This window comes from Mirounga angustirostris, unplaced genomic scaffold, assembly GCF_029215605.1.
Source record: "Mirounga angustirostris isolate CCGP_5_RB_7025 unplaced genomic scaffold, mMirAng1.0.hap1 SCAF_14, whole genome shotgun sequence".
In the NCBI taxonomy this organism is placed as follows: domain Eukaryota; kingdom Metazoa; phylum Chordata; class Mammalia; order Carnivora; family Phocidae; genus Mirounga; species Mirounga angustirostris.
The window spans coordinates 38,147,115-38,159,795 of record NW_026991722.1 but is presented as its reverse complement, the minus strand read 5'-3'; the positions used below and the strand labels follow the sequence as shown (position 1 = coordinate 38,159,795).

Below are 12,681 nucleotides of genomic sequence, written 5' to 3'. Positions count from 1 at the left end.
ATTCAAATTAAAATTGGTCTTTATTTTTAGGCATTTTTAAGTAGAAAATGTCTCACTGATAGCTACCAATTCAAATACAAGAGTATGGAGTTTTTGTTTGAACGTATTGCTTTTATATCTATATCTACTTTGCCTCCTGCTAGAAATTCCAACTTCCACTGATATCACAGAATTATAAATTTGCTTTAAACCACAATGCACAAACAGTCCCAAAATAATAATATTATTACTGAAAATAGGGTTTTATCATAGACTTACATGCTCTGGAGTCAAATAATGGTTTTTGAGATCACTTGGAAAAGTTCCTCTGTGTGGGGGCTATGCCAACCACTCATTAAAAAGATAAAGTTCATTTGCATCATTTTTCTTTCAATATCAGGAATGCTTAAAGTCAGTTTGGTTTATAATTATGTGTTTAAATTGTTCAAGGTTAAATTTATAAAACAAAATATAAAAACCAAGTATACTCACAATTCCAACTTACATTCCTTTCCCATACTGTTCTCCCCCATTCCTGCCTCTATGTAAAAATTTTTTAAATTATATAAATCCTTGTTTAATGAATCTTAGCATACTATAGGTACTTTTCAGGATTTGGAATGCATAAAGAGATTTTTTATCACTTTTTATAGCTGCATGTTACTCTCTTGTTTGGATGCACTCGAAATGAATCAACTAACCATCAATTGATAGACATTTTTATTGTGGACATTTTTATTGGTAATCCTTTTTTCTTGCACTTATAAATAACACTACAATGAATAGCCTTGTGCATATGTCTTTTTGTATGTTTACCCATATGGCTTTAAGATAAATTCCTAATAAGAGATTCCTAAAGAGATTGCTGGACTGAATAGTAACTACATATTTAATTTTTCTAGACACTGCCAAATTCCACCCCGACTTTTTGCATTTCTACAAGCTATGCATGAGAATCCTCATTTCCCCCACAGCCTTGTCAAAAGAATATTGTGTAAATATTTTGCTTTTTGCTTATCTGCATTTCTCTTATTAGGAGTGAGTGGGGTTAAGTAACTTTACCCATATTTGAGGGATATTTGCATTTCTTTCTTTGGAAACTGTGTATTATTCATTTTCTAACCTTACTTTTTTAATATATAGTTTTGGGCATTTCTTTTTCAAAGAACTTCATGTGTTGGCTTATTAACCTTTTATAGTATAGGTAGCTAATAATTTCCCAGTTTATCATTTATTTTTTACTTTGTGTATGTTTTCTTGTCATGCAAAAGAGTGTGTGCATGTGTGTGTGTGTGTGTGTGAAATGGAATTTATTTTTTCCCTGGATTTTAAGTATACTTTAGGAAAATTTTGCTACAACTCAGTTATAAGAAATTCACCCATGTATTTTATTCCTTTTATATTACACATTTGGAACTCATTTTGGTATATAAGCTCAAGAAATTCCTAAAAGTTTACCAAGCATGAGCCAGTATGAGCTGTCCCCGGCACACCATTCATCACTGGTGGAGCATGGAGAGCCAGGGGTTGTTTCTATGTGTTGTTTCCGTTCATATGTTCTTAGGTATGATGACTAGTTGTGTTTTATCAAGTCAGTAAAGTTCCTGGTGCCTCAAATTTTCCAGATTAAAAACCTCTTTGAACGTTGAGAAAATGGGTCATTATTCTTGACAAATCGTGCATTACAGCTTGGGGGGGGGGGTGGAGAGAATGTACAACTATTTGGTTAAAACAAAAAAATTGCTATTTCTCTGGTTGAGATTTTTTTGAGTGCAAAACATCACTTATCCAGCTGCATCCTAGTGCCGCTCCTTTCGGAAACAGCAACAGAACCGGGAGACATCCTTGTAGGGAGACGAACGCGACCTATTAAACGTCTTGTTTTTAGCCGATTGGTACTCTTGCGTATCACAGCAAACTCATTTTCTCCTCTCAGATTTAGAGAACCTGCTATCCCCAATCGGACAGAAAAAGCACAATAAACAGTAAAGACTCACCACTACTGGAGGCGTCGTTGAGATTGAGCAGACCGCCGCCGAGCCCTCGGTAACTGTGGTAACTGTAGGTCCCGTTTCCGTTGATGTACAGCACCTCCTGGGAGCCCGAAACCGCTGAGGCCGAGTGCGGGGCCTGCGCCGCCTCCGGCTTACACTGTCTGTCCCCCGGCGCCGATTCGTCCTGCAATGACAACAGCATGCGGGACTGTCAAGTCACAGCGCTATTCCGCCTTGACCAGGACTATCTTATCGTTATCTATATGGGAAGAAAAAGAATCTACGGTCCACACCATTCAGTCAGCACATAGGCACATTTTCAACAACTTGGCTAAAAACTAAAAAAACAAAAAAAAAAGGAAAGCAAAGTAACAATGTGAGACAGACTGGAGATGGCACAATTTGCACTTTCCAGCTGAACTTAAAATTACATGAAGAGAGCTGTTCACCCGAGCCCGAGGTGAGAGTATCCTAGATGTCCACGGACAGATGAAGAGAGAAAGAAAATACGGTATACCAAAGATACAAAAGTAGGGATCCGAAGGGGTACGTGCACCCCCACGTTTATAGCAGCAACGTCCACAATAGCCAAACTGTGGAAAGAGCCAAGATGTCCTTCAACAGATGAATGGTTAAAGAAGATGTGGTCCATATATACAATGGAGTATTATGCAGCCATCAAAAAACTCCGAAATCTTGCCATTTGCAACAATGTGGATGGAACTAGAGGGTATTATGCTGAGCGAAATAAGTCAATCAGAGAAAGACATGTATCATATGACCTCACTGATATGAGGAATTCTTAATCTCAGGAAACAAACTGAGGGTTGCTGGAATGGTGGCGGGTGGGAGGGATGGGGTGGCTGGCTGATGGACACTGGGGAGAGTATGTGCTATGGTGAGTGCTGTGAATTGTGTGAGACTGATGAATCACAGACCTGTACCTCTGAAATAAATAATACATTATATGTTAAAAAAAAAAAAAAAGATAGTTGGAAGGGAAAAATGAAGGGGGGAAATCAGAGGGGAGGATGAATCGTGAGAGTCTATGGACTCTGAGAAACAAACTGAGGGTTTTAGAGGAGAGGGGGTGGGGGGGATGGGTTAGCCCAGTGATGGGTATTAAGGAGGGCACGTATTGGATGGAGCACTGGGTGTTATACGCAAACAATGAATCATGGAACACTACATCAAAAACAAATGATGTAATATATGGTGACTAACATAATAAAATAAAATTTAAAAAATTAAAAAAGAAAGAAAGAAAAAAAATATGGTATAGAACTACAGTGGAGTATCATTCAGCCTTAACAAAAGAAGGAAATCCTGTCCTTCTACAGTGTGGATGAACCTTGAGGACATAATGCTAAGTGAGATAAGTCCGTCACAAAAAGACAAATTTTGCATGATTGTACTCATACGAGGTATCTGAAGCAGTCAAACACAGAAGTGAAGTCAAAGGGTGGTGGCAAGGGGCTGGGGAAGGGGTAGGTGGGAGCCAGGGAGTTGTTACCTGGGTGCAGTTTCAATCATGGAGGATTGGGGGGGGTTTCTGGTGAGTCAGCGCACAACATGCATATGGTTGACGATACTGTACTGTACGTTTGGAATTCATTGGGAGGGGGAATTTTTATGTTAAAAATTAGAAAAAAACCCCAACTAGCTAGGCTTAAAAAATACATGAAGAGAAATCACAATTTGTAGAAAAACCTTTGCAAAGTTGACTTTCTTAAAATCTTTTTTTCTTTTTTTTTTTTTTTTTGGAGCCTGCGCCTGCCTGCCCTCCACCCCCGCCTCTCTTTCCCTCCCTCCCTGCCTCTCACTTTATTTCATGATTGTAGCAAAACTGATTGCCTGCTGAGTCCACACTAGGCCCATTTCATGCATTTTAACAGCCTAACAAAACCCAAATAAACCTGGGCCTTTCAGCTTGTTTTTCCTTTCTGAAGCTACACTAGTGTCTGCGAACTGTGCATTAAAACTTCTAACCATGTCAAGTTGTAAAGGACAATGAAATTAAAATTTGTAATAAGTTGTATGTATTTTCAATAGCAAAACAGGTTGGATTACTCTTCAGCTGTGAGTTTATAAAGTCTAAAATATATACAGCATATATGACTTCACTTGCCTGTTACATTCTTCATATTTTCTTTTTTTTATTTAAGAAAGAATTATAAATAGATTCCTAGTGAATACCTAGGAGTGTTTTTGTCATAATCAAGTATTTTGCAACTTTTAAATTTAGAGTACTTGCTTAGAGAAATAAAGTAACTTTCAAATACATTTTTAAAAGGCATCAAGTACTAGAAAAAGAGGACACATGGAATAAGTTTGCTCTTATGGACCCAGCATTATTGTTATATTCAGAAATATTCTAATCTTTCATGTACCGAAAGCATCACCACAGCTATCAGAATTATGCAATTATGATTTTGTTCTTTTCTTTTGATATTTTCATCTCTGATCTATTCTGACCATTACACTTAGACACATAATCTGTGAGCATTTCATCATTTCATTTCTAAGTAGAAAGATTTCAGGGGTGCCTGGGTGGTTCAGTTGGTTAAGTGTCTGCTTTCAGCTCAGGTCATGATCTCAGGATTCTGGGATCGAGTCCCGCATCCTTCATCGGGCTCCCTGCTCAGTGGGGAGCTTCTCCCTCCCCCTCTGCCACTCCTTCAGCTTGTGCTCTCTCCCTTTCTCTCTCTCCCTCTCTCAAAGAAATATCTTTAAAAAAAAAAAATTCAAGATAAATGGAAAAAATCCTCTGTGTAAACTGAACTGAAAATAAGAATTTGCCCAGCATTGCCTTTAAAAATAAACAAACAAATGTGAACTGACCTAAATTGGTGTATGAACTGGAATATCTGATTGTAATTCCCTCTTGTCATTTAAACCCTGGTGATCTCTGAGAGGGTGAATTACTTTAGTATAACACTTTCCTGGAGAAACAACCCATTAGAAGAGATTGAGATAGAATCAAATTTCTTTGGTATCACTGCTCTACTATTTACACTGGGAAGTCAGAAAGTTCCAGACTTTTTTTTTTTTTTTTAATTCTGAAAGTTACTCTTTGCTAGTTGAAAGTACCCAAAGACAGTGGGTTTTAGAATAGAGATATCGGGCTTTCACCAAATTGGGGCTTTTCCTAGAAACATACCAAAATATGTGGGTTTTTTCCTGGTACTATGATGCAATATGATATTACAGATAGTAAGAGAATTTATTTTTTTAAAGATTTTATTTATTTATTTGAGAGAGAGAGAGAGAGAGCACCAGTGGGGGGAGGAACAGAGGGGGAAGGAGAAGCAGACTCCCCACTGAGCAGGGAACCTGGACTCCAGGATCATGACCTTGGCTGAAGGCAGATGCTTAACTGACTGAGCCACCCAGGCACCCCAGGTAGTAAGAAAGTTTAAATAATCTAAGATATCAAAGAGGATATTTCCAAGAATCTTTTGTTACTGGAAGTATGTGCCATAATAAGTAGGTCTGAGGTAAATAATTATACTAATTATAGTGCTGATGTGAACAAGAATTGTTAATAAAGCAGTATTAGTAGTACAGGAACATAGCAACTATTACAATCTTAGAAACTGTAACCAGCGGCCTTTTAAATGGCATGTTACAATGACAGGGTGAGTGGAAAATGGTCAAATCAATGATGACAGCACCTCATGCAGTGTCCAAAAGTCTTTTATAAAAGTGCAGTGAAATGGTCTCTCATCTAGGAGTGCCAATCTCCTCCCTGCCTGGAGACAGAGATTATCATATATATGACATATATATGATATATATGTGTGTCTGTGTATTTATACACACATATACATATACACACACATACATACATATACATACACACATATATATATAATATATATACATATATATTTACTATATATATATGAATGATATACTATATATTTATGTATATCTATATATATATTCCCCTATATCAATATATAGATATATCTATATCTATCTATCTATATATAGATATAGTCATTCAATTTAAACTTATTAAATGAGTAAAGCTTATCAGAAAATTGATAGGTGAATCCATGATATTTACCATGGATTTTTTTTATGCAAATGGCTTCTATCTTCTCTAAAGAAATAGATATCAAAGTACACTCATGGAACTATAAGTCTTCTGGGGGAAATGTTTTAGAGTCTTTCTGAGATCATGGAACAAGGGCACACAGATATGCTGTCCTGACACGTTCTTCCTCTTAACACAGACTAGCGGATTTTATGAAAATCACCACATCTAAAGCACATTTGCATAATAAAACCACTGGGCTGTAAAGTATTCTTTCTGTAAAGACATGTAGCCATTGAAACTCTGAAAGGAGGCAGAATATTCCATACTTCAAAGCAATTTTGAGGTCCTTGGGAAGGGGCTGGCCTCAAACAATGCCCACAGCTAGCATAACTTCCCAGTTTCTTGACTGAAAATAACTTGGGCAACATGATAAAATTTGAGTTTCTACTTTGGCAAAACTCGTAGCTCTTCTGAACATCCCAGTCTATTTTTCTGTGTTTGGAAAATGGCAATAAGATACACTCACAGGAGAGGAGTTTCTTGATGACCAGTAAAAAGGGAGAAGGGAGAAGGCATTGTCTCCATAATATTTGCTCATTGATTCTTTGTATGATAGAAATAATTTGTATTATCAAACATTCTATTTTGAAAATGTGCCTTAGTCTTTCATTATTAACTGTTATTCCAAAACACAGTATCTGCATGGAGCAGGCAGATAATTTCATTAATAATCAAAACAGGCCTTGTAGGGAGTCATTTGTGTTCAAACACAGATTTGCATTATTAATGTTCTTGGCAGTCCACTATATGTTGAGAAAGAAAACATATGAAAGTCCCAATAAAATCTGGTCTGCCGTATCTTTTGGGCAAAACTTTAATATAAGTTTTTCTTTTGAATGATCACTGTTACTGGTTTCGAAGAAGCATAGATTTTAATGACATAAAAAATAAATATCCCCTAGAGTCACATTTTATCTCTGTAAGCAACTTTTAATAATCATTAGTTCCCAAACTTCTCAAGGCTGACAGTCTGCCCCCTGGGTTGCTATGAAGATTATTTTTAAAAGAGGATAATATTAACAGGTTACAAGACTGCATATCCAGGCAATGAAATAAATTTTATTCATCAAAAATCAGACAAAATCCTACCCTGGCTTTTATGAGACATAGTTCAATTTTCTTTAAAAACTTGTTAAGACTGTTGAATCACAGACCTGTACCTCTGAAACAAATAATACATTATATGTTAAAAAAAAAAAAAAAAAGAAGAAGATAGCAGGAAGGAAAGAACGAAGGGGGGGAAATGGAGGGGGAGATGCACCATGAGAGACTATGGACACTGAGAAACAAACTGAGGGTTCTGGGGTGGGGGGGATGGGTTAGCCTGGTGATGGGTATTAAAGAGGGCATATACTGCATGGAGCACTGGGTGTTATACGCAAACAATGAACCATGGAACACTACATCAAAAACTAATGATGTAATGTATGGTGATTAACATAATAATAAAAAAAATTCCATAAAAATAAGATCGCATCAGTGATTTAATGACCACCCGCAGTGCACTAGATAATGCAGTGTTGTTTTGATTCAGATTTCTTTGATTAAAAACATACAACAAATTAAAGAAATACAGTTACTTCTATAATTACTGGCCTTATCAATAAATATACCCTTGATGTATATAAGTATGCATTTCATATTCCAAAAAATATAGGCTTGTAATAGGATGTGTGATTACTTATGGAGGGAGGGCAAGATTGGGAATGATTTGAAAGCATAGACATTATCGCACTCTTTGAGAAGACTGGTTGGTACTGCCTTGTACCTTATCCTCAGAAACTGGACAGGGATGAACCTGAATTTGCGGAACCTGATCTGGTACTTGGGCCATACACATTGACTTCCTAAGTGCAGATGCCTAAGGAATCCTTAACTCGAATACCTTAGGCAGATACTTTCTCTATAAAAATGAAATTTGATTGATTCCACTCAAATTTTTGACAATAGATTTAAAAAAACTTTTGCATGGAAAATGTTACATTGCCTTTATTATATCTTCCAAGAATTACACTTTTTCTTGGACCATAGCTTCTACCATCTATTAAGTATACTTTGTTTTCATTAAGTTTTCTCTATCTGTAATTAGAAAACTCCAATAAAATTTACTGCTAGGTTCAATAATCCAGATATCTTTCTTCTTTTTGTCTTTTACCTTACATTGTTAGAGCTACTGGAGTTTGCAAGGCAATGTTGCATCAATAGTGAGTTCTATTTTTAGTTTATCATTGAGGTGGTCAGGGAACTAGTGATCCACTTTTTAAGGTGAAGAGACTTGCACAGACCTCAAGCTTCTCACTGTGAGAATGTAAACACACAGATAATTCAAGTGTCAGTTTGCTGAACTTTCTAGACAACTGTTACAGGATGTCCCCTATCTTTACGTGTTCTTTGCAGTCTATATGACAGAAGAATTTTTACTTAAGTAACTGCTCTAAATGTCTTCTTTGCTTTTTTAGTACAGATGGGGTGAGGGAGTACAATTTATTTCACATGTAAACTATTGGAAAAAGCTCTACTTCCTAAAAGCTTCTCTTCTTCCATTTGATAGCAAGTGTTTCAGAACTAAGTACATTGCTAAGAGTTTCCAAGGAAATTCATAAAAGATCTGAGAGAACCGGAACTTCCATTTAAACTGCTTTACTGCTGAGAACAACAGTCTGCACTTAAAGTAAATGTACTTATTACTTGAGATGAGAAGTGACTGATGATGCCATCAACACACACACATACACACATATATAGTAATATGCAGGGAGTCATTTCTTTCGCTCAGTGAGGAGCATTCTATATAGTCTCCTCCCCTTGCGGGCTATACAAATAATTAAGACAGCCAACACAGAAGACCGTTCTTTGCAAAGATGCTCCCAAACCCACTGAGATAATAAGGCAAAAATCTCTTGCCCAAATCCAAGTCACCTAGTGGTAAGAAGTGAAATAACAGAGACGCTAGATTGTGTTTCTGACTTGAGAAACCAAAGCCACAGCAAGATAGCGGTTACCCAGATGTTTATCAAACTCTCAGAAGAACAGGTTATTATATTAACAAACTCCTTTGTAGCATTATTTTACACACTGGCATGATTTCATAAACAATGAAGATTTGAGAACTATTGGCTTAAATAAAACTACAAAGTAAATACAGTCCCTAACCCAGTAAGCATAGATACCTGGTTGGCAAGAAGTAACCAAGTACATTGCAAAGTCATCTCTAAAATTCTTCCTGATGGCCTTAAAGTTTTACTATCAAAAAATAAAAGTATAGACTTAGCATTTAAAAATTTCAACTTTGGGGCGCCTGGGTGGCTCAGTCATTGAGCGTCTGCCTTCAGCTCAGGTCATGATCCCAGGGCCCTGGGATTGAGCCCCATGTCGGGCTCCCTGCTCAGCAGGAAGCCTGCTTCTCCCTCTCCCACTCCCCCTGCTTGTGTTCCCTCTCTCGCTGTGTCTCTGTCAAATAAATAAATAAAATATTAAAAAAAAATTTCAACTTTAACACGGGGCCATTTAATTATCGACCAAAAAAATTGAATTAAAAAAAAATGTCATTTTCTACAGGTTTCTCACACTCAATTTTGAGTTCCTTTGTTAATATGACCAAAATGAAAATTTAAAGGCAATGTCCCTTTGAGGTTCTAAAATTGGATTGCAGATAAAAATTTTTTGGTTAGTGTTTTTATATGATTTCATAGTATTTTTGGTCTCAGAAAAATAAATTTTAACAAAGCAATACCAAATCAGTATCTTTAACATTAAATTTTAATGTATTTTTGGGGATAAAAAGTATTTTTTCCTAATCATGATGTTTTTGTTTCTCCTGAATTTTTTTTTTTTTTTAATATTTTTTAAATCTAGGGCACATGGATGGCTCAGTTGGTTAAGCATCTGCCTTCAGCTCAGGTCATGATCCCGGGGTCCTGGGATCGAGCCCCACATCAGGCTCCTTGCTCAGTGGGGACTCTGCTTCTGCCTCTCCCTCTACCCCTTCCCCCACTCATGCGATCTCTCACTCTCTCAAGTAAATAAAATCTTTTTAAATAAATAAATAAATAAATAAATAAACCAAAATCTACATTTACAGCAACTCAAAACATACCTTTATTTGCAATTTGGGCTCTACTGATTAAAAAAAAGAACACTCAGATTATTTTTTTCTTAGTCCCCCTTTCACATAATATTCTGTTTTGGGTAAGACAGTTGCAGTGCTCTACCTGGTGATTCCATGGCAGGCCTGGTGTCAGATATTACCTACCTAACTGTCACACTCAAAATTCTTACTTCTAATATCAACCTTCCCTCTGAGGCTCATTCCTGAGTAACAGAAAATTCAGGTATGTTAAATTTAATATTTTGAAACTAAATTTATGTGTTCTTTTCTCCAGATACCTCTTACAAAAATTTTTAATTAAAAAACAAAACAACACCTGTTCTATTACCAATATATCTTGTGCTAGTTAATGCATCACACCAAGATTTTTTTCTTCTCTTAGACTGGGCTTCTCTTAGTCAAACAACACCTTAAGTCCCCTCAGCTCTATCTTGGAAATGACCCTCATTGGCATACATCTGAGAATACATAATTCAGAGTCCCATAATCTCTCTTCTGGGCTAATGTGATAACCCTCTGGCTAGTGTTTTCCCCTTCAAATCTTGTCCACATCTTTTCAAACCTTTTTTTTTTTTAATTTAATTTAAATTCAACTATTTAACATATAATGTATTATTTGTTTCAGGGGTACAGGTCTGTGATTCATCAGTCTTACACAACTCCCCACACTAACCACAACACATATCCTCCCCAATGTCCATACCCAGCCACCCCATCCCCCCAACCACCCTCTATTCCAGCAACCCTCAGTTTGCTTCCTGAGATTAAGAGTCTCTTATGGTTTTGTCTCCCTCTCTGGTTTCATCTTGTTTCATTTTTCCTTCGCTTCCCCTATGATCCTCTGCCTTGTTTCTTAAATTCCACATATCAGTGAGATCATATGATACCTGTCTTTCTCTGATTGACTTATTTTGCTTAGCATAATACCTGTCTTTTAAAATTATTTATCATGGGCACCTGGGTGGCTCAGATGGTTAAGTGTCTGCTTTCGGCTCAGGTCATGATCCCAGGGTCCTGGGATCGAGTCCCACATCGGGCTCCCGACTCAGCGGGGAGCCTGCTTCTCCCTCTGACCCTCGCCCCTCTCATGCTGTTTCTCTCTCGCTCGCTCTCTAAAAAATAAATAAAATCTTTAAAAAAAAATTATTTATCATGTTGCTTTTCTCTTTAAGGACTTTGAGATTTCTTTTTTCTTGGAGAACAAAACCTAGAAGCTCCCGGCATCCAAAGTTCTTCAGAGTTGGAGAACAATCTTGGCAGTCACATTTTCTATTACTTCCTCTTATAACACTCTATACTCTGTCATAACTTAAACTGGAAAAAAAAAATCTTAACTGTAATATTCTGAGCCATTTAAATGTCCCAAAAGAGCATCAATATATAGAAAGTTTCTCATAATTAATTTTTTTCAAAGAATCGGCTCCTGGTTTCTTTGATCTGTTCTATTGTTGTTTTAGTTTCTGTATCATTTGTTTCTGCTCTAATCTTTATCATTTCTTTATTTCTGCTGGTGTTAAGTTTTGTTTGTATATGTTATATCTGATGATAGTGTCATTTAATTTTTAATCTTGTTTCCAAAATTTTAACATATGTATCTAAGGTTGAATAACAAATTAAATTTTTTTCTTAAAAGATTTTTTTTAAAGGTTCTTTAAAGTTTTTAGGTTTTTTTCTTTTCTTTTTTTTTTTTTTTTGCCTTTTGTGTGAAATCAAAAAGTGTTATATAGATAAAGCAAGTTTAGATATGGCTTTCATCAAACTAAGAACTGAGAAAGATAGTATTTTCCTTTTTCACATCCTAACTAACCTAAATTCCAGGATAACAAAATGTTTTTTCCTCCCTAAATCTCTAATATATCTGCCAGCCACCCTTAAACAAAAGAAACAAGTCCTATTTGTCTGAAATTCTTCTACTTCTTTTCCTGTATACAATTATCTTTATGAAAAAAATGCAAGAAAAGCAAATAGAGACTAAAAGATATTGTAGAAGAGAATACCTCAATTGTGTGTAAATGAGTTGTTTAATTCTCAGACTGCTATAGACCAAAAGACCTTGAATAAATACTCTACAGAAGATGGGAAGTCCAAAAAGAATGTCAGACAATTATATTCTAACAATTAGAAATTTCCCTCAAGGCAAGAACCTCAACATGATAGCTATGTCAGAATCTTTAGCTATAAAAATATTACAACTGTAATAAAAATTCAGAACAAATAAATATTATAGTTGCAACCAAAATTCAGAACAAATATTTTTAGTGTTAAACTTTGAGAAGCACAATGGAGGCAGTAAAGAATTTTTCAGAGCAGTTAGCCATTAGCCACTATATAGGAATCCCATTAACATGATGATGTCAGAAGATTAAGCCTAACTCTGTGCAATGGCCATCTAGAGTATAATGTTGGACAGCCTGAAGAGGTGTATTATTTTATCGACAATGTAGTCAAGTCTGTGATACATAAAGGAGCTTCCTAAAGGGATTTAACTAGTTACT

The 12,681-nt window shown here is 36.1% G+C and overlaps 1 protein-coding gene across 8 annotated transcripts in view; it reads right to left on the bottom strand.

Annotated features, from left to right (window-relative positions):
* NOL4 (nucleolar protein 4) overlaps positions 1–12,681 on the bottom strand; it is a 420,442-nt gene that overhangs the window by 54,276 nt on the left and 353,485 nt on the right. For all 8 annotated transcript variants that reach the window (XM_064578812.1, XM_064578809.1, XM_064578811.1 and 5 more), the window contains one exon: positions 1,977–2,157. In XM_064578812.1, coding sequence (XP_064434882.1) covers positions 1,977–2,157 — 181 coding nt within the window. The remainder of the gene's footprint in view (positions 1–1,976; positions 2,158–12,681) is intronic.